Source organism: Nesoenas mayeri (genome assembly GCF_963082525.1).
Source record: "Nesoenas mayeri genome assembly, chromosome: 1".
NCBI classification, from domain to species: domain Eukaryota; kingdom Metazoa; phylum Chordata; class Aves; order Columbiformes; family Columbidae; genus Nesoenas; species Nesoenas mayeri.
The window spans coordinates 39,239,925-39,262,211 of record NC_137541.1 but is presented as its reverse complement, the minus strand read 5'-3'; the positions used below and the strand labels follow the sequence as shown (position 1 = coordinate 39,262,211).

The 22,287-nt window shown below is 41.8% G+C and overlaps 1 protein-coding gene across 1 annotated transcript; it reads left to right on the top strand.

The window, feature by feature from the left end:
- The first annotated feature begins 1,345 nt into the window (after window positions 1-1,345).
- On the top strand, window positions 1,346-21,515 carry DDX17 (DEAD-box helicase 17). Its single transcript, XM_080363970.1, has 13 exons — window positions 1,346-1,690; window positions 5,448-5,598; window positions 7,704-7,803; window positions 7,940-8,073; window positions 8,825-8,890; window positions 9,188-9,329; window positions 11,494-11,654; window positions 11,738-11,910; window positions 12,190-12,300; window positions 12,787-12,848; window positions 13,174-13,233; window positions 17,406-17,645; window positions 18,320-21,515. The coding sequence occupies exons 1-13, from the start codon at window positions 1,647-1,649 to the stop codon at window positions 18,841-18,843; spliced, it is 1,968 nt and encodes a 655-aa protein (XP_080220096.1). The 5' UTR covers window positions 1,346-1,646; the 3' UTR covers window positions 18,844-21,515.
- Window positions 21,516-22,287: the final 772 nt, after the last annotated feature.

Here is a 22,287-nt window from a genome sequence, read left to right as displayed (position 1 = left end):
ATGCATGTTAGATAACGCAAAGTAAAAAGACAGCAATGACCCTAAACTCATCCAAGAAACACCTGACACTGTAGCCAGGTTTCACCTTGCTTGTCTTCCTTGAGTGGTTTCTTACATTTGCTATTTTTCTTGAGGTAAAGTGCTATTTTTCACCGTGAAGTCTAGAGGGACAAAGGCTGGGAGGCCGGCTGATCTGAGAGAGCCAGGAACAGATCAGCCATTGTTATTTCATGTAACATCTAGTTCTGTGTGTGTACCAGTCTCTCCCACACCAGGCCCTCATGTCTAAGGGCCACGTACCAAGTGTCACTGACAGTGTCACTTGGCTCCCTCCCACCTACTTAGAAAGGCCCACGTTTCTTCCAATATTTTATTTTAAGCACAAAGATTGCTTTTTTTTCTGACAAATCCCATACATACAGCAAGCAAAGCTAGAATGGTAAATGATCGGTGTCTCATTTTGGGCTGTTATTTCTTTCAAGGGTCTGAAAGTGAAGCAGCTGCTACAAGTATATGCACAGCACTAAGGAACTTACGGCCCGCATAACTGCCTCATGGCTTATTTTATATTTTAACTAGGAGCCTCTGGTTGATTTGGGTATCAAACGGCAGCAGAACACGAACAGGGTGCCCACAGTGTGCCCGCTGTCCTTCGATACTTCAGATCATTTATTCATACACCTGCAATACTGCCACAGCGGGGGGTGACTGTGTACCAGTTTACTTTCTGGAGAGGCTGCCATGATCCCCCTGCAGCTGCGGAGGGGTGTGTGTGACCCGCCGCTGCACGGTGGCGCCGCTTTTGCCATTTTCTCCCCGCTCCAGGCGCTCAGGCGAACTCAACCATCATGGCCGCAGCCGCTCCTGCCCCAGCGCCGAAATCCCCTATGATCTGCCAGGGAAACGCGACTACGCTGCAAAAGTAACGTAACACTCCGACCCTCCGCCAGCCCTGGCTCCACAATCCGCCAAAGAATTTTACGCAAAACGCACGGGCTCTTCCTGCCCTACGCCAGCCTGAGTTACGCAACTTGCGCACGCCGTGTACTTACGTAACGTACGCCTCGGCCTGGGTTTTCTCTACTGTCCAGAAGGGGTTACGGCGTTGACTTCTTGCGTAGCAGACTTTGAGGAATAGGTACAGCGTTACTCTCCTCCTTCCCTTCCTCACGAGGAGGCCCGGCTCTAGTAAAGAACGCTACGCACCTTTCGTAACCCGGCTGCCGCGCGGAGCAGTATTTCGCCAAGAGGGCTCAGGGCGTAGTTGGCTTCTGGGAATAGGCGTAGGTATTTTCGAGGGCCGCTGTTTGCGCAGCGCCGGGCCGTCCGTAGCGTAACTGAAGCGGGTTGGGGCGGCGGCAGCCATTTTGTGCCGGGAGCACGGAGGAGCAAGACGCTGGTGTCTCCACACTTCACGGGCCCTGGAGCCGACCGAGAGCCCCGCCGTTCCCTCCACCGACGTCCAGCGGGTCTCTGACCCACTGACCAATTCTTCTCCTTTTGTATCCCACCAAAGAAGCGAGGTGGCGCAAAGCGATTCCTCCGAGACACAGCCGCCCCTGGCTGGACCGTCTCCTCGTACCCCTAGCCCCTCGCCGTCCCCACGGCCGGCTTTCCGCTGCCTTTCTCCCACCCCTCCGGGGGCGATGAGAGGCTTCGGGGACCGGGGCCGCGACCGAGACCGCGGCGGGTAAGGGCCGGGGGAAGGAGTGCAGGCCGGGCCGGGTTTGGGGGGGGGGGGGAGGGGGGTGGACACGGCATGGGGGCGGGAGGGGAAAGCAGTCACCCCGCCATGGGGCCTGGCGGGAGGAAGGGTGGGGGGCGGCCGTGGGGACGAGGGGTCCATGTTTTGCTTGCGGTATTTGAGGAGCTTTTTCCTCTGAAATTCTCGTGTAGGGGCTGCGGGGAGCTAGAGATTTCATTAGTACTGTTCTGGCAGCAAGGGGGGGGGGTGGTGGGTTGTTTTTAATTATTATTTTTTTTTTATTTAGCTTTTCCATCGCTCATGTGTAACCGTGTGTGCATTGCTTGCAATTTTAAGGCCTACGTTTTTCTTTCTCCCTTACCCTTAATTTATTTTCTTCCAGCCTCTTCCTCCCTCCCCCTTTCCCTTCCATCCCCCACGTCCCCCAAGCCACCAAGGTCTCGGTGGCCCTGGCAAGTGGTGGTTGGACACTCTGCCCTTCTGTTTGTCATTGCTCCTTCTGAACTTAGTAGAAAGATGGCAGGCGGTGAAAGATCTTTCTCAGTTGCGCTCCTATGGTTATCGTTGGAGGAAATGAGATTGAAAATTGCTACCATGCCGGGGACTTGCATGCTCGGGCGGCTGATCTTGGAGAACATGGCCCTGGACCACACTTAATGAGCTTGGCCAAGCTTGTGTAGCAGTCAGACTGGAGCTGTCTGTGTGGCAATGCAGAGGCCTAGGGCTTGATGTTCTTTATTTTGCTATTTAAAGGAAGCTTGACTTGGAAGAGGTTTTTGCAGGTTTTTCTTTTTTCCTTCTTTTTTCTTTATCTCTTTTTTTTTTTTTTTTTTTTTTCACTCCCGAGGATGGCAACAATAAATACAATGGTATTATAGTATATAACTAGTTTGAGACTTGAGGTTCCTCTTTAGGGTTGACAGTATTAAAAGGTTCATCCCAGGCATTTTTAAAGAGAAAGAAGTGATTTAGGAGAGGGGCATTTTCTGTCCTTTAGATCACAAGTCGTCAGCCTTCCATTCTCAAGAATTAACAATAAACACATTACCTGGGTTCTGTTATTCTTAATATGGCAGACTAGAGCTTGGTTAATGAATCCTTCCCCCCCCCCCCCCCCCCCCCTTTTTTTTTTCCTTGTTTTCCCTCTTTGCTGGCAAATTCGGGAATATTTTGTTTGTATGTTGCAATGCATTTTAACATTTAGTTCCTTGTCGTCTGTGGAGAGAGATATAGTTGTATCCTTGCTTTATCTTACACCCACATTTCACACTATGAAAATAAAAGATAATTTCATTTTTTTCACAGGAGAGTTCTGGTGTTTTTCCACTATGAGATTTCCAGCTCAGCTTAACACAGGGACATTGGAGTAAATGCTTTGGCAAGTCTGAGTTAGTTCAGACACCAGCTGTTTTTGGAGTTTAGGGAGTGAGTTTGAGTATGCAGATTTATATACAGTTACTTAACACTGTCCAAAGCATTGTTACACCACTTGACATGCCTTAAAATTTGTGTAATCTTATTTCTGCAAAGACTTTGATTATAGGTGAGTGGTTCTCTTTTAGATCAGGGATTCTGCATAAGTAAAAGGAGCGCCTACATGCTTTATGAAGTTTTTTGACATTTGCATGGAAAATAGTTTTCTTGGCATATTATATCAGAAGCTTTAATGCATTGGGATTCAGTTTGTTATGTATGTCTGTTTAAGGTGTGAAAATATTTGTAACCACTAACAACCCTCATACTTCATAACCTCTGTAAACTTTTGGGCCACCAAGCATGCTAGTTAAAAGTTTATCAGCTTTGTAGTGCTGATTCTCCGGTAGGGTAAACAAATGCAGGCTTTCTGTTTTCTTCCTGTCAGGAAGGAGTTGTAGGTGACTTCTTAGAACTGAAAGTTGTACTGTTTTGCTCTGGAATTTAACAAATTCATTCTGTTCTGTCCCAGAAATGATGACACACTCTATTGGAGAAGAATGTTTTGAGTCAGTCTGAATTTCTACTTGAAAAGAGAACTGTTGGCAAATTGGTGGAATAACCATAGATTTCAATCAGTTTAAGTGGGATTGGAATCTTGTTTTACTTGTAATTGGAATGTAAAGTGTCAGTTACTGCCAGTTTAGTGGGTAAGCTTCAGCAGAGGCAGCATGTGAGGGCTGCTGCAGGGCTTGCTTCTTTCAGGTCCATGTACAGCCATGTTGTGTATAGGAATGGAAAACTGAAACTATGTGACTTCTATGTAAAATAGATCGATTCTTCCCTCTAGATAGCTGTGGAGCAAATATTCCTAGTACCCAGCTGTTTCAGTGTCCAGTCTTGCCATCGGTTCTTGAATATGTTTCCTTCGATAAGGGAACTCATTGGCACTTTGAACCTCTGGCTGACTTCAGTGAGACTGTGGGTTTTGTTAGAACTACTTGGATACAGAAATAGCTGTTATTTTGATCCCTTTTCCCTGTTAATACCTTTATTTGAGTTCTGTTTTTTTTATTTCTTTCTTAACCACTATGCTTTGTAGTTTTGATTGGAAAGTGATTTCAAGAGAGCATATTTTCTTACTGGCTGAACAGATAGTCTTGTGCTTAAGATAATTCAGAAATTTATTTCAGATCTTACATATTTTTTACTAGTGGACTTCCTCGGTGAAGTGCAGGCACTTTGGATTTGCTATCTAAAGTCTTGTTTTGAACAGGCATTTCTCATAAATGAATGTTTTGCAAAAAGCTGTAGCTTTATTAACCAAAATCTGAACTTCTAATAGGACAAAATTTGACCTGATAGCATTTGGAAAAGTACCTTCTGCTGTGTTTGTATGATACTAATGAAAGAGCTATAACTTTTTGTGGCATTTAAAATACATAATTTATAATATTTACAGTAAATAATCTTTTTATGTCACTCAGTTTTCAGTTACTCTTACAGGTTATTGCCAGCTCTTTTGTCTAATGCATCAATTAGTCATTACAGTTAGTACTTAACCTTCTTAAGTGTATTAAATCAACTGGATGAAGAAAACTTAGGAGAGAGAAAGAGCAGTAACTTCTGAGTAGTTCTGCTAGTTAGGGATTTTTTGAGCAGAATAAATGTTAACTTCTTACTCTCTTGAGTCTTCATCAAAAGCATTTGAGAGAGGATATGATTTTTTTCTCAGCTACTTTTAAAATTTTTCTTCTGTTTTCCCCTCTCTTAGGCTCTGGTCTAAAAATACTTCTTTTAGAATTTTATTGCTTTGGTTCCAGGAACTTGCAGGCTTGGCTGGAAGTTGTTTACTTTCTGTTCTTCACTATTATGTTTTTCATTTGAGGCCTACTGCTTGATAAGACAGAGAGAGCAAGACAGTGAAGTAGCTATTTTTGTGTAAAACTAACCTTGAGGAAGTTGTGAAGCCATGTTTTAAGTGTTTACTGTCAGTTTGAAGAAAAGATAAATGCTATAACTGCACCCACAGCATTGTCCTGAGGGAGGGAACCTTGAGGAACCTAAAGACAGAAGGTGTAAGGCAGTGACTTACAAATGACTGTAGTGGAAGGAAACTTTAAGATGGTTTGGGGTTTAGAACTGACTTAAGAGCGTAGTTTGCCATTATAGTGATTGTTAGAGGGGTGACTTTTGCTAGAATATTGTTCTCATTTGTCAACTTGGAGGTTGGGTAAAGAGTTGAAAATGCTTAAGAAACCTGAAAATTCCAGAGTAATGAAATATTCTTTTTTTTTTTTTTTTTTGTAACTAACATTGACAATCCCAGATTTGGAGCAAGTCGTGGAGGTCCTCTTCCTCCAAAGAAATTTGGTAATCCAGGGGAACGTTTACGTAAGAAAAAATGGGATTTAAATGAGCTGCCCAAGTTTGAGAAGAATTTTTACGTGGAACATCCAGAAGTGGCCAGGCTTACTCCGGTAAGTTTTCAGGTGCTGTCTATTCCATTTTGCCTACAACAGAAAATGTGGTAAGTGAAAAAATGTGTCCTAAGAAGTCCGGGACTGTGTGTAATAGAGCTGTCTCTTTATTAAGTGTGTTTGGTATCTCTGTGCTCTGCAAGATAGTGGTTCTAGTTGTGCTTGATATTTAACATTAGCAGAGGTGATGCTTCTGCTCTTAGCCGTGTTTATATGAGCTATTTTCCTTTGGTCATTTATAATTAATCATTTTAATACTTGTCTGGTCTAGCTCTTTGTCAATGTAGACAAGACTTGAAGGAATTGAGAGCTGCAGTACTAGACAGGCCCTGAAAGAACTTAAAATAATGAACTAAGAGTGGCAGAAATACATGAAAGGAATACGTTTTTTTTCAAAAAGGTGGATCCAGTTTGCCAATATACTGCTTTGAATTTGGGTCCATCTTTTTGAAACACTCTGTATTTCATCATAATAGTAATTCAGGCTGAAGGAGGCCATGCAAGATGTCTAGTTTAATCCTCTGATCAGAGCAGAGTTATCTACAAAAGTAGAGCAGGTTCTTTAGTGCTTTGTCCTTTTGAATTTGAATTACCCTCAGGGATGGGGGGAGTTTATATCTTCTCTGGGTGATGTCCCAGGGCTTAATTTTTCTCATGGTATTTCCCCCCTAATAATTATTTGCAATATCTCCTCTATAATGACCCGTCAAATAGTAGTTAAATCCCCTTGTTAGTCTTCTCTTTGCCAAGCTAAACAAATCCAGTGCTCTTGATCTTTCTTTGTACTGCCTGCACTTCAGCCTCTAGCTCTCTCCCCATAATTGTATAAACAATGCCCATCTTACATTGGTGACTCAAAAGTGGATGCAATACTTTGTGTTTATTCTGTAGATACAATCATTTCCCCTTCCTACCCAGCTTACGTCTGGAGTCTTTTTTCTGCTCTTTAATGTATTTTTATATTTATAAATTAAGAGATTTCATTCCTGACATGACAGTACAAACAAAGAAAATGTTATTATCCAGTTATATAGACTTACAAATCTTTATGTGAAATATTAATGAGATACTTGTGTGGTATAAAGGAAATAAAGCATGCACTGGCTTTTTAAAAAGAACTTGAACTACTGAATCAGAGTTAGTGTCAGCTGCTTTAGGTGTCTGCCTTAGCCTACTAAAAAGACTTTTCACATTTTTATCAGAAGTTGTTTGTTTGTTTGTTTTTTTACGTTTTATTCAAGCTCAATAGATTTTCATGAACAATAAATTTATTGCTTTGGATAAAGTGCGTGTTTGGAGTTGTATATCTTTCTATTTTTTTTAATGAGCATTACAATAAGGTCATGAATCGTGGAGGCTTGTTGCAAGGTGCAGTTGGACTTGCAAGATAATCTAGAAAAAGATAAAACACTTTTCTACTGCTAAAATTATACTTACGTATACAGACATTTCAGAAATAATTGAAGAGTTCCATGATTAAAAAAATCGTGAGGTCTTAGGTACCATTATGATAGTGCCTGGTCTTCTTTCGTGCAGAAAAAAGTGCTGATTCTGAAAATATTCAAGGCAACATTTGAGTTGCAAGTTGTCCCACGAGAGCTCTGTATTTAACCGCCTCTGGAATGTGTTAATTGAAGGATGGGGACTGCCCTGCCTTCTGCTTGTTTGTAGTATATTAGGGTCTGTTTACTTTGTTCTTGGGACCGTCACATAAATCACATTTCTTATCTGGTCCTCTACTTTTAATAACTTTTGCAGCTGTTGATAATTTCTAGCCTCTGGAAGAAGAGTAAAATTATTACAAAAATATTTCAAGACACTTTTTGTCAAAAAGGGCTGATTGGATGAAGACAGAGGCATTGGTCCTTCTGGGCTGCATAGAGAGATCATGGAGATCTCTGGGGACTGAAGGAGCTATGTGGTAGCTGAGTCTCAAACTCCTTCAGAAAGCAGTCCTTTTTAGATATGTTTCAATTCACATTTCTCTAAGCTGTTAGCTAGAAGTGTGAAGTGACTTAATAGTTAGAATCATGTGCTTTAAGTCCCAGCTGACATTTGGCATTTGTCTTTGTTTTCCTCCCCGCTCCCCCCCCTCCCCCCAATAGTATGAAGTTGAGGAATTGCGAAGAAAGAAAGAGATAACAATTCGAGGAATGGAAGGCTGCCCCAAGCCAGTGTTTGCCTTCCACCAGTGTAGCTTTCCACGTAAGTATTTTACCATTCTTTAAGATAATGAGGATTACTTGAAAACAATAACTGTTTAGGCCTGTTCTGTTTCTTCAAAGATCTTCTGAAGCCTTGATTATCCTTTAAGAAATTTTTTATTTTCTTAATTTCTTAGAGTATGTGATGGATGCCTTGATGGACCAGAACTTCACGGAACCCACTCCAATCCAGTGCCAAGGCTTTCCTTTAGCCCTCAGTGGTCGTGATATGGTGGGCATTGCACAGACTGGCTCTGGGAAGACACTAGCTGTATGTATTCTTCCCTTCTTTTATGCAGTTAATATTCCTAGTCGCTTTGCAGAAATTACCCTTGCCTACTTGTTAGTAGTTTTTGGGCTTCTCAGTACTACAAGCATAAAGTGAGATGGTTACATGTTTTTAAATCTTACTTTATTGCATCATGGGTGATACTTAAGTCTCGACTAGCCTGCCTTATTCACAGGCATGTATTTTGCGTACATTTTCTGTTTGGATGCATAGTCACTTCTCTTTGGTCTATACTTACCTTGTGATTTAAAAAAAATAGTAGATGCTTTTTAGCATACTTGTTTTCTTAACTATGCAAGTCAAAATTAAAAAATGGTTTATTCTTCAAGGTATACATTAATTTTATCTGCAGTGCTTAAGGAGGCATTTTATCCTTTATGAAAAACATCGGTTAGAGCCAGGGTTGCTCAATTCTACTAACTTAAACTCCAAATTCAAATGAGCTTTCCTTTCAGAGATGCTGAGCAGCTATATTTTGTGCTTATGTCAAAGCAAATGTGATTGGTCAGCAGGTCTGAAAATCTTATGTTCTGTTGGATAGCAAGTATCTGTTTTTTCAGAATCCTGGGTTTTAGATAATCAAGGTTTCTTGCTGTCCCGCACATCAGGTGTTGGCTTCTCGAAGGGGTCTTTGGCTAAGTGGGCTGTTGCCATGATCCGCTTGTCATGTCAGGTGATCGTTGGCATTGCATATTGAAGTCCTGTGCCTTGACTTGAAGTTCTTCTGTTTCAGTACTTGTTGCCTGCAATTGTTCACATCAACCACCAGCCGTATTTGGAGAGAGGGGATGGCCCTATTGTAAGTGCTTGTCATTTGTCTTCCTCTTTGTGTGTATGACATGGTATTGTTAATGAAATGCGTGCTTTGCTTAATTGGTATTTCAAAATAGTAGGTGGAGAAATGTTTACTATCACAGTGTGATGAACATCCCACTCATTAGTTAAAATTCTGTGCAATTGCTGACATAGTCTAAAGATACTTAAATGTTTTAGCTAATGAAGAGCAGATGGTCCATCTTTGCTTACGGTATCTGCAAAGCCATTAAGTTTGAGTTGTGTGTGCAGCTTGGCTATCCTGAATCGATTTCTTTTGCAGTGTCTGGTTCTAGCACCTACTCGAGAGTTGGCTCAGCAGGTGCAGCAGGTGGCTGATGATTATGGCAAATGTTCAAGACTGAAGAGTACCTGCATATATGGAGGAGCACCCAAAGGTCCCCAAATCAGAGATCTAGAAAGAGGTAATTTTAAAATAGCTGTTTGCAGTTTCTGGTGGAGGTGGTATTGTAAAATCTGTGTGGGGAAAAAAAAAAAAAAGAAAAAGAAAAAATCTCCTTAAAATCTGTTTGGAAGGGGTTATGTGTGGGCGAGTGGCTATCTCTCCAGTTGCAGTGATAGTTCATGAGTTAGTTTGCTTCTTTGTAGTATAGCAACTTCAGCTTCAGATATTAAATTTCCTTTCTGTTTTCTCTTTGAACTTGTGGAGATCATCAGGATATAGGAAGGAGAAAAAGGAAACTTACAAGAAAGATAACAGGTTATTTTGAGGAAATGCAGTAGCAGCAAGTTTAAGGAATTTTTTAAAAAAACAGGTTTCAAGTTTTCTGCCGAGGCTTGTTCAAATAATAAAACTTAATTTCTGAATGTATAGAAACTTTTTGAGACAATGAGATTTGGTAGTTTGGGGTTTTTTTTGTTTGGTTGTTTTTTTGTTTTGGGGTTTTTTTTGTGGTTTTGTTTGGTTTTTTGTGGTTGTTTTCTTGTTGTTCGTTTGTTCTCAAGCACTGAGCTGTATTTCTGTTCGTGTATCTCATAACATTCTGTAAGTGCCTTTTCTATACTTAGCAAGGGACTGGAGTTGGGAATGATGAGGAACCATGGTTCTGCACCAACCACTGTAACACAGTAGTGCTCAAGCAACCTAACCTTCAATACTAGTTACACATCATTTCAAATGCAGGAATGTGCTAATGGCTTTCATCTTCACTAGATAAATAATAGAATTATGTGAAAAGATATAAGAAGTATTATAAAGTTAAGCATATATATATAGCTCTACTAAAGAAATCAGAAAATTTTACTTACCACTGCAGATTGCAGAGTCATTATTGAAAACTGCAGTAATGGGATAAAGATATGCATGGTAGAAGGCTGTGGGATAGCTCTGTTCAAGAAAATGGTAGTGCATGGCAATTCAAAAGTAGCATTTTCAGTGGAAGAGTCAAATGAAGAGACATGTTACATGAAGTTACACAAAGAGACCTTGGGAGGACCAGCTTGGTGGGGTTTTGCACACCTTTCTGGAGTGCTCTAAAACAGGTGTTCTGATGTGGGCAGGCTAAGCGCTTTCAGTCCTTTCAGGTGTTAACTTTGGATGATTTCTTAGTATTTTCTGCAGCAAAGATTATTGAGTAGTTAAGAGTCCACAAAACTTTTTTTTTTCCTCAGTTGTGATCTTTGGGGTATTTAGTGAATTTACTTTAGAGGAGTACATCATTGACTGCAGTTTATCCAGACCCCCTGGCAGACGAGTCGCCATTAGAAACCTAATCTGTGTGAGCTTTATAGGAACTAGCAGCATGCCCAACTCTGTCAGCTCTGAGGACTCCAAGTTGACACAGGCAAAAAATATGGGTTGCCACAAAACACTCTGCATCTGTAAGTGTAGTGTTGAGAAAGCTATTGGGGTTTTGGTGTTTTTCACCCTGCTGCTTCCCTAAACTTACCTTCTTTGGACATTTGAGTGCCACTGAAGGACTTGCCTGTAAGATTTGGGAATTGGTGGAAACCAGTCTGTCCTTTTAGGAAATGTATAAATTGCCATACCTGATATTAGTTTGTGAATATTTGAGTTCCATTTCTGTGCTAGCAAATACAGGCAGGATGGTTGCCTGTCACCATTGGTGCATAATTACTTAGTATTAAAGCCCATGTTTTGGCTTTATATATTAAAAAAAAATAAAAAAAGTGGAAGTAGTTTAACCTGTATAGTAAGAGGAGCACTTCATGTTTGATTAAAATGGGGAGTTTAGCTGGAATTGGCTCTTATTTTTCTAGAGAGCTCTCTAGACTGCATAGTTCTGGATGAAGGTGGGTCAGACTTGAGTAGAAGCTTATTTTACTTCTGATTTTTGGACAGCTCTTCACAGGTGTTTTCTGACAGTAAGCTTTTAGCTTCTATACTGCATTTATTATTCTAATGGCACTGTAACAGTAATTTCAGAATGAAAAAAAAAAAAGAAACTAGGGCTTCTACTGAAATGACTCAATCTTGGGTACGAATGAGGGTGGTGCTGTTTTTTTTTAAAAACTATTTTGCTCTGGAAGGTGATTCATTCAGACTAAAAATACCAATTGACATTCAAATGAAGAGCCTTACTCTTTTTTCCTCGTTCTGTTTTGAAGGTGTGGAGATCTGCATTGCTACACCAGGCCGCTTGATTGATTTCCTTGAGGCAGGAAAGACCAACCTTCGCCGGTGTACGTACCTGGTGCTGGATGAAGCGGACAGGATGTTGGACATGGGATTTGAACCCCAAATTCGTAAAATTGTTGACCAGATAAGGGTGCGTGTACCTTGTAAAAGGACAGCCTCCTTTGGTTTCCCATTCAAGTCCAGTACTTAAAATCTCTTTTCCCTTTTTCTTAGCCTGACAGACAGACTCTGATGTGGAGTGCCACCTGGCCAAAAGAAGTGCGCCAGCTCGCTGAGGACTTCCTGCAGGACTATGTTCAGATCAATGTGGGAAACCTGGAGCTGAGTGCCAACCACAATATCCTGCAGATAGTGGATGTATGCATGGAAAGTGAGAAAGACCACAAGTAAGCTGATTTTCCTGCCATTTCTTTTTTATGTGAATTCTGAATAGTGAAGTTACTTGTAGTGTTATTTAACTTTTGAATGTTATAAAATGAGTGACTCCTGTAATTAACTAATCAATTACATATATTCTAACCACACTGTTGTACAACACACCTAAATTCTGTATAAGTGATACTGACTTACCTATTCAGATGCATGTTTTGTATGTTATCAACATAAGCTGAGAGGGTGCTCCTTGTGTACGTGGATATACATCTTAGCTTTTATGTCTCTTTTAGACTGATACAACTGATGGAAGAAATCATGGCAGAGAAGGAAAACAAAACTATCATCTTTGTGGAGACAAAGAGGCGATGTGATGATCTCACTCGAAGGATGCGCAGAGATGGGTGATTAGCTTCCCCCTTCCCTCCTCTTGTTTCTAGTGGGAAACAGAAATTGTAAGCAAAATCAGAAAGGTTTAAATGTCCATGATGCTGTTGTTGGGAACAACTCGTCTGTTCTTTTCTTGTCTGACTTGAGTTTTGGTTTCCCAGAAGGTTCCAGTCCCTCAGAGCATTAGTGCGAGAGAGAGTATTTGTAAAGCTGGGCAGCTTTTAGTGTATCAGGATACATATGCACTGATTGAGACTGTATCAATACAGCAAATGTGACTTGGCTTAGATGGTTGTTTATGTAGGTAGTGGATTTAATGTGGAGGAAACAAAACAGTATATGTGCTAGGTAGTTAGAGGTCAGAAGAGGACAGGGAATAAAATATTTCCCAAGTCTTCTATGTTGTGTTCTTTCTCCTGAAATGTCAATAGAGTTTCCTCTTGCCTTTAAGGTATGGTATGTACTTTCTGTCTATACTAATGTGCATCTCTGTTTGGCAGTTGGCCAGCTATGTGTATCCATGGAGACAAGAGTCAGCCAGAAAGAGATTGGGTGCTTAATGGTGAGTCCATCACTGAGGGGAGAATAATTTGGGCTGCTGTACCTAATTGCATTTCAGAAGAACTCCTTTTACCTTTGTACTGTTAATTTTGGTACTTGTATTTGCCTTTTTTTTTTTTTCATTTGACAAAGACACAATGAGACAATTGCTTAACCCAGAGAGCTGGATTTTGAAAAATAATTGGCACCTTGTATCTGACTTGTTGGGGTTTCTGACATTGACCCTTCTTACCTGGATTGTGGAAAATGAGCATTTAGTGTAAATCAAGTTCAGGTAACTTTATCATTTTGAAAAAAATTACTTCATAGCATGCTTTGTTTTGCAGAGTTTCGTTCTGGAAAGGCTCCTATCCTCATTGCTACCGACGTTGCATCTCGTGGGCTAGGTTTGTACACATAGACCACTCTTGCCTACTGCTGCATATTTTTCTTCTTTGGACTGAAATATGTTTTCTTAAAAAAAAAAATTCAAAGCGTGATTTTCCCCCACATGTGAAATACGTTTTTTAACATTAATCTTTTTTTTTTCTTTCATATTCAAAGTCTCTTCCTGCTCCTAATGAACAGGCTTTGGTCTGCAGCAAGGCCTAGGCATGACCAATCGATCGCCAAGAGGGAGAAGAGACGTCCAATTATGCAACCCAACCCTTCCACCACACTCACTTCTTCCCCAAATCCAGCTTTTGATGCTGGATGATAGGGATGGATTGCTCTCAGTTCAGAGCGTGCCAGATTAAAGTTCAAGTAGGAAGTTGTGGGAGAGCATTTCAACAGCCAATAGCTAATATTCTCCCCATATGACACACCACAGATTTGAACATACCAACCCCAGTGTACACGCATGTTTACCCCACAGATGTATTCACATCTGAGAAAGCACTGCTCCAGACTTTGATCTTGACGTGTAACCTTCCCTCCTCTGTGTTCCTTCTGGGCAGGACCACTGAGATTATATATGGTCTTTAACATCATGTGACCCAAACATATAATTGAATCAAAATTGCACAGCTCTGTTCTCTTGGTATGAAAATGATCTGTCTGGATGCATCAGTTGTGCCCCCTTTTTTAATAAGCATATTTGTATAGTGAAACACACTGTGCCAAGTAAGCACAGTCCTTATACATCTAGAAGAGGAGGATGACTTCTGAAGTGCTCCGAGCTTGATAATGGACATTGAATATTGCCCCCTCCCTGAGTCTGGTAGCAGATAAACTACTTGGGGGTTGATGTCTCGTTGTAGTAAATTTTAGATAATACTATTGCAAGTCATTGCAAATAAGCTCAGAAAAGTCTTAAGCTGTTAAAATCCTCATGTATCTGAGCTCTCTTTTTTTTATGTGCTGAAAGGGTGGCTGTGCTGTGCATCATATGGTCACTTTAATACAGGCAGACCATTACTAGACTTGGCAGCCTTCGTTCACACAACCTTCACCCCTCCTTCCCCTCCCTCCCCCTCAAAAAACATCCAACACTTCCTCAGAGAGGTGATTATATGGACTTCAGTCTCTGCCCTCTAGGGTCATGTCTGGACCTGTGCAGTTAGAACTTGGGCCTGTTGGGAGAAGGGACTGAGGCCTGAAACCAGTTTATATGAAAGAGAGCTGCTTTATGGAGCAGCATTTTTTAAACAGGCTTGCTATGTGCTGGTAGCTTCTTTGTGCATCTTGCCTAGACATTTAAAACAGCCTCACCACCTCAAAAAAAACCAAAACCAACTGACACTCCCCCTGCAAAAGTACTCAATTGGAATACACTTCAGAAAACAGTCTCCCCACTTCCCATCCTCCACTTCACCTGAGCTAAGGGGGAAAGGTACCAGAGTCTGTTTCTTGTTACTGAACAACATCTCTGCTTGTTTTGGGGCCCTGAGTTTGCTGCTTCTTAAAATAAGTCACTTAACTGGCAAACTTCTGGACGACTTCCTCCAAGATCCTGGCAAGTGAAGGCTTCTACCTAAATAACATAACACAGGGGCGCGCGCCTTTTGGCTGAGTCACCAGGGCTTTCCCTCTTCCTAATGGAACACTGGTTTCAAAAAAGCTTCTTCCAGGTAAGTTCCGAGTCCCGTAACGACTTCTTTGTGATAATTCCCTGGAGTGAGGTCCTCTCTCTGCACTGATTTTTTTTTTTTTTTATTTTTATTTTTATTTTTTTACTTTATTTTTTTGTTCAGTCTATTAAACTAAAAACATTGAATTTGTTTTGTTTTGTTTTCTTTAACAGAAGCTTTGATATCAGCTGCAGATCATTCTCAGTGCAGGGGTTGGGGCACATCTACATTGGCGGTCTAAACAGCTCTCTAGACTGGCATATTTGCTAGTTTATATTTCTCCTGATAAATTATCAGAGACTGTCGGTGCCATAAGGTATTCTGATGGTCTGACAAAGGGAATGTTTACCTGGTAGCTGTCAAAAATGATCTACAGTTTCGGTTCTTGATCCTGCTACATTATCTTCTAAAAGCGCAGGAAGATTGTGAATGTGCGCAAGTGCTTTGGAGCATGCTAGACTGGAGAAGCCGAGTCTTGCTCTGGTCTTTCTTCAGCAAGCTGCGTGCTCTACCAGGACCACTGTCTAGCCTGGAAATCACCCCTTGCATTTTCCTGCCTCCCCATTCTTCCCACTCCTCCCCAGTCAAGTCAGTTCCGTCTGCATCGGTAGCTACAAATTCCCTGTGCTTTCTGCTGGGAAAGCATGTCCTCGTATCCTCTGTGGTAATTCAAGTCACTTTGCTACTGATGGATGAGCAAAACGGGACTGGCTGAGGATCACATACCCTGCAGCTTGTCAGACTAGTTACACCCTGGCTGTGAAGATGCAATCTGTCACACGTACTCCTCTCTTTACTTCACTTTCCCCTTTATAAAAAAACTGTTGCATCAAGGACCCTAGCTGGAGACTCGCGCAGCCCCCTGTGAAACCTGCCTTCTCACTCCCTTTTTTTGGTGTGATTCAGGACTTTGGAGTCAGCAAAGACTGAGGAGCCCCCCCTTTGCTGTAATAAGAAACAGACGTAAAGTCCCCCTCTTGTCACTACAACCCTCTTGTTTTTATTTTTCCTATAACCCCTTTGAAATTGATGCAGTCTGGGCAATAGATGCAGCCTGACCCTTTGGATGTAATTTTTTGTATCTTCATTTTTTTGACAATTGCCCCCAAGAGCCCCGAATAGGGGACAAAAAGCGTTGGAGGACCTGAAACTTTTACCTGAACCCAGGTTCTCCGGCGCTTCACAACCAAATGGGGCAACAGAGAAGCATCTAAGCCAGTTCACAGAGCGAGCGTGTGTGGGGACTTCTCGCTGCCACGGACCCTTGATGCATGCTCCCCGCGCTCCAGTGGTCCCGTGTCAGAGGGCGGAGTTTTCGAAAGGAGGCCGCCAAAAATAAAAGGCAAAGAGACGGGATCGGCTGCAGCGGTTGCCCACAGGAGGAGGGAGTGTGCATCGGTCTGGTAACAAACAGAGAATGTTTCTCTATTTAAAACAAAAAAAAGGGAATCACAAAAATCTGTGTTTTATTTTGGATATTTTCAGAATATTCTTAAAATGCAGATTTTAAATTTTTTTTAATGAGCTGTTAGGGCATTTACTGTAATACCATGCTTTAGGTGCTTCTGGTACTTGAGGTGGTTTCACTGAAGTGTTACACTAACATTTACTTTGTTTCTGTCCCAAAAGTTTGTGAAGTCTGGCTTCATGTAAGAGACATGGTTCTGATCTCCTAAATTTTAATAAGAAGCAATTGATAATTTCATTTCCTGCTTTCATCTGACACTAGAAGTAAAGAATTGCTAATGTAACTCAGGATTGTCCAGATCACAAAAGCTTGCCAGAACTGGATGGAACAGCACAGTGAAATGTTAGTGCAATGCATTCTAGTGATAACTAGAAAGCTGAATTAAGATATTATAGGTCTGAATAATTTTTAATGAGTTGGCTGAATAATAATGTAATTGGAGTGTCTTAAGCTGTAGGCTAGGAAAAGCACTGTATTTTTATTAGGCCTATAATAGTAAATATTTTTAAGATTGCCTTTTATTTCATGTTGCCAAGTGGAAGGTAAGTGATCTCATTACTGTTAGTATTTGTTAGACTTCTCCCAACAGAGTAAAAGCTGCGCCATGGCAGTTCTGCCCTTCTTCCACCCCAGTTTGCTCTGTCTGATGGTGGCATTTTCACTTCTCTAAAAGCAAAAAAAAAAAAAGTATGGAATTAAATTAGCTCATTCACAACTCTTGATGTCTTTTGACACAGGAAGACAAAGAAATGCATTCTGGGGAGGATGAATTTGAGTGCAGGGCAAAACTGCTTTAAAATTGCCACTGTTTTTCAGGACACTGATCTTTGTTCCTGATGATCTTAAATTTGAGCCTTCTACTCTTTTGGGATGAGTCTGTCTTGTATTTATTCCGTGCAATTACTAACTTTGTATTTTTTTTTCTTATTACTGTCACCTGCATTCGTGCTCCCCACCTTTCGTTGGCACGTCCTCTCTTCTTCTCCCCTTTCCTCAACCCCACCCCTTCACTGTGCTTCGCACCTGGGCACTTCACAAGACGTGGAAGATGTTAAATTTGTGATAAACTACGACTACCCGAACAGCTCTGAAGATTATGTGCACCGTATTGGTCGTACCGCACGTAGTACCAACAAAGGTACTGCCTACACCTTCTTCACACCAGGAAACCTGAAACAAGCCAGGGAGCTTATCAAAGTGTTGGAAGAAGCCAATCAAGCCATCAATCCAAAACTGATGCAGCTTGTGGACCACAGAGGAGGAGGAGGTGGTGGTGGAGGTAAAGGCACACGGGGAAAGGGCTACACAGGGAATAGAGTCCCCATTTTGAGGGAGGGAGGGTTAGATAAGGGTAGAGGAATAGAAGACCCAAGTCTAAGGTAACACACAGCACATGAGTAATAAGACTGTTTCATAGGTGTAGTATTTCTGTCCAGAAGAGGTAGTCCACCGTTCTGCCTTAGCTATAACGTTTGGGATTTTTAAATTTTTCTTTCTTTTCCTCCTGATAAGGTTATCACGGAACTAATTTGCTAGAATTAATGATTCTGTGATTCCTTTCAGTTCCTACCTAAACACAGACAACAGGGTGTACGTGCATGCACATGCGAAATTGAAATCACGAAAGGGCTACACTGCCTTCTGCCTTCAGGGACTGAGGCTACTTTTCCTCCCATTCCCTGAAGCAGTAGTAAATTTCATTATATTTCTAAGTTAGTTCTGAATTTCTTTTGTTTCTGAGCACATGCCTTAGGAACCTATTTTGAACTTCATATTTACACCTTGAACAAAACAAAGAGATGGATGTAGGGAAGTTATAGTCAGTCAAGAGAACTTGCTCCTTGTGGGCAAAATTGTGGACATAGAATGGGGAGAAAGGGTGGTAATAATTGTACCAGAGTTCATAATTTAAAACTTGTTCATGGTACTAAATCTTAATATATCCATCGCCAGGAGGTCGTTCTCGTTACCGAACGAGCAGTTCGGTAAACAACCCTAACCTGATGTACCAGGAGGAGTGTGACAGGAGGCTCCGGGGAGTGAAGGAGGGCCGGAGAGACTCGGGTGGCTTCAGAGACCGTGAGCGTGGTGACAGTTATGCCAACGGAGCCAACAAGACCTATGGCAGTGCCTACGGGAGCCCAAATTCTGCTTTTGGGGCAGCACAGAGCCAGTATGGTTACGCTCAAGGGAGCTATGGAGCAGCTGCCTATGGCACGAGTGGCTATGGCACTGCAGAGTACAGTGCTAGTGGCTATGGTGCCAGCACCACAGCTGCCACCGCTGGGAGAACCTCACAGAGCACTACCCAACAGCAGTATGCAGGGATGGTGGGGCGCTCGGGCCAGCAGCCACAGCCGCTCATGTCACAACAGTTTCCGCAGCCCCCTGGCACTAGCGTGATGGGCTATATGGGACAGACTGCCACCTACCAGTATCCGCCCCCTCCCCCACCCCCTCCCCCCTCCCGCAAATGAGACCACTTGCCCACCTGGTGGTGACCAGTGTAGACCTCTTGCATTTAAAGGAACCTTTTCTTTCTCTCCCATTGTGATGTCTTCTCATGCAGGTTAGACTTAGAATTCACCATTCAAATCCCTCAAGCCCATCGAAAATGGCCCTCAGTCCACATTGCTGACCCTGTCCTCTTTTTCTTTTTTCTTTTTTTTTTTTTTTTAAGAGATATATATAGTTGACTGGAAAATTTATTAATTTTTTTGTCTTGCATGTTGAGGAAATTTGAAATCTTATTTTCTCTAAAAGAAATGGGTATAAGGCAGATAGGTCCCAGCTTGATCATCTTGGTGTCTAAGGTTTGTGTGAAAACTTGCTTTTGAGAGGTGAAAGTTTCTATTCTGTAACATGTTAACTTAATTTCAGGAAGTATCAAGAGAGGTGGGAAACTTTGGGGAACCAAGAGCACTTCATTTAAAATTATAAATGCAAGGGAGCAATGCTCACTTCTAATCTTAATTTTTTTTTTTTTTAAAAAAAAGCTCACTATTATTGCTTGTAATCTATCATAGGTGAATTTCTATAAGAAAACTCTGCTCACTTGTCTGAGCTGGGCAGTGTTCAGAGTAATGCCCCAGGTACAATGTTGGCATTTGCTGCAGCTCTGGAAGCAGTGGCCCCATCTTCTGGTACTTCTAGCAGCCTGCAGTAGGGAAGCTGGGATTGAAACCCCAGTGTCAAGAGACCAAACCTGTCTTGGATTTGATAGCTGAAAACCAGATAGTCACTGTAGGTACCACTGCTACAATGTTTAGCCAAGTAAGTTATTTCCTTACGATTGTAAAATTGCAGAATTGCAAATGTGTGGAACCTGGTTATCCTTAATTTAGTTTCTGCTCTCAAATTCCTATTGAGTTTATGGAGGAAAAATCTTATTTGAGAGCCTAGAAACGTAACAGAGATGGTGAACAGCGTATCTTGTTTGTCCATGAACAAACTACCTTTAGCCATGGGCAGTGCTTTGAATTCTGCTGCAGTGAATAAAATGTGACAGAGTTTTCCACACTTTACTTTAAGAGGTTTGAATAGGGTGGGCTGGGGGGAGGGCAAGGGGAGGAAGGGAAGAAGGGGAGATTGCCTGGAATCTCCTTTTCATGAGGTAAGCAGTGAGCTGATTAGTGCATCTTGATTCTGAAGCTTATTTTCTTTTGTACCTTGCTCTGACTATTGCTTTTCCTGGCTTTTGAGTGCATTTCCCTGCTCCATTGGTCCTTTTGAGCTGAGCTCTCGCAGGTAGGTAGCATTTTAGAAAATGTTAGAGAAGAGTGAAATTTTAGTAAATACGTAAATAAAACTTGTTTGTTTTACTGGCTAAGGTGGGTGTGAGGGGGGGTTCCCCTTTAGTAAAGCATGTTGTTGACTTGTTATTTCTAATACCAGACGGTTCAGAGACAGTAGATGATAACAGGAGTTGGCTGCTCTTGATCCGATAATGTGACAGAAGAATGGATACATCTCCTGGTTTGTGAGGCATTTTCTTTATATTACAAGAATGCAGGGGTTTTTTTATTTTGTTTTTTTTCTTCTGTTGGTGTTCTTGCATATGGATGACCAAGGTAGCCTACTCCTTCTGTAGGAGAGTGGCAATTCTTAGAGCCCAAGAAAAGAGTTTGCTTATACAGAAGTGATTTATTTTTTCAATTTAATTTCTTCCCAGAGTAAAATTTTGGGGGACGAATGCGCTTTTTGGTTTTTTTTTTTGTGCGATACACAGGTAGGTTGCTGACACAGAGGGAAAAGGGAGAGAGATCTTCCAGAACTTTGGTTCCCTCATCCCATCTTCTAATTCCAGTGCTTGGACGGGAAGTTCCTTTGCTTGTGTTAAGTGAAAGCCAGAAGCATTTTGTTTATCCAGGCACTGACCTGTCTTTGGCCTCCCTCACAAGCAAACGTAGAGCTGTTTTGGGGACTTTTTTGTTGTGTTTTTTTATTTTTAATTTGCGAGTTCAAATGCAGAAATGTGTTTGAGGGGTGTAGGGGTAGGACATCTCACTGACTGGCTTTATAAAGGGTCTCTGGACCGCCAAAGCTGCCTTACAGTCTGCTATAGCTTTCACTTATTTTTGGGGGAGGACTTGTGCACGTGTAAACACATACGCCAAGTCTTGCGGTGCTTTATTGCCATTGAGGTCAGCGGAAGCCCAGGGTCTCGGTTCAGTTCAGAGTGTTAACCAGACTGTTGAATCCATGAACGCCCCATGGCACGTGCTACCCTGTCCCACCTGGTGCTCGCTGCTCTGTCCCGTGTACCAGCTGGAGAGCCCATGTTGATAAAGCATATTAGCTTTTAGTATCGTTTGCGTTGTTTTCAATCTGTAAAAGCTTGTGGGAGTGTCAGATAAGTTGGGTGTCTCCTCCCCTCCCACTTCCTGAAGCAATTTACTGTTTGGACTTCTCTGAACAATGGAAGAGTTAGTGGCTTTGTGTGGGATCAGCTGCTTGTTTCACACACGTGCTGGTCTCTGAACACATTCCTGTTGTATTAATGAAGACTTGAATTGAGAGATCCATAGATCTGTGGTGTTCAGACACAGGATACTAAGAGCTATGTTACTATTCTTAGTTTGTAAATTGTCCTTTTGATACCATCTTGTTTTCTTTTGTAGGTATAAATAAAAACACTGTTGTCAATAAATTGTGAACTTTGTCTTTATTTTTGGAGTGTAAAACCATCTTTGCCCCCGTTCTTCCCAGTTCTTAAAAAAAGTCAACTTCAAGGAGTTGAAAACACCTGTTGGCAACCCACCGAATTTTAATTGAAATGATCCCCATTTATAGAACATGAGGAACTGCTGTCACTGAAAGTGAGTGGGGAGGGTGTTTGAATGCCTGTGGAACTGGAAGATTCATGTCAGTTGAAGGGAATGTATTGCTCCTGAATGTTATGGGACTTGAATAGAATTAGAGGATCAGGCAGGGTTAACTTCCAGGAGGATTTTAGTTCATACGGAGTTGAAGTAATAGTTTGTTCCATCTGCTGTGTGAAATGGGTCAGTGGCCCTTGTGTATGGTATCACACTTAATAGTACTATGTTCCCTTTACCGTGGGCACTCTTTGAAGGTCTAAAGGTAGTGAGTTTCCCCTGTACTTATTGTGCTGCCTCAGGGTCAGGGTGGAGCCGTGTTTTGGAGGCAGATGCTGGGAAGAGCTGGGATAGAATCATTTGCACTACTTCAGTATTGGCCAGCACTACTTACTAGCACCAAATTCAAGTAAAAAGAAATAAAAAAGAGGGAATGTCTCATGCAGGTGAAAAGCGCATCAGCTTTCCAGGCCTCGCTGTCTTCCTGGCACTGGAGTGGGACTCAGCTGAGCCATCCCTCGGTGAAAAATGGCCAGGAGAGGAAAGCCGCGGTCTTAAGAGCTGCATCTTTGGCATCTCTGGTGTGGTATTGTGGAAATGTCT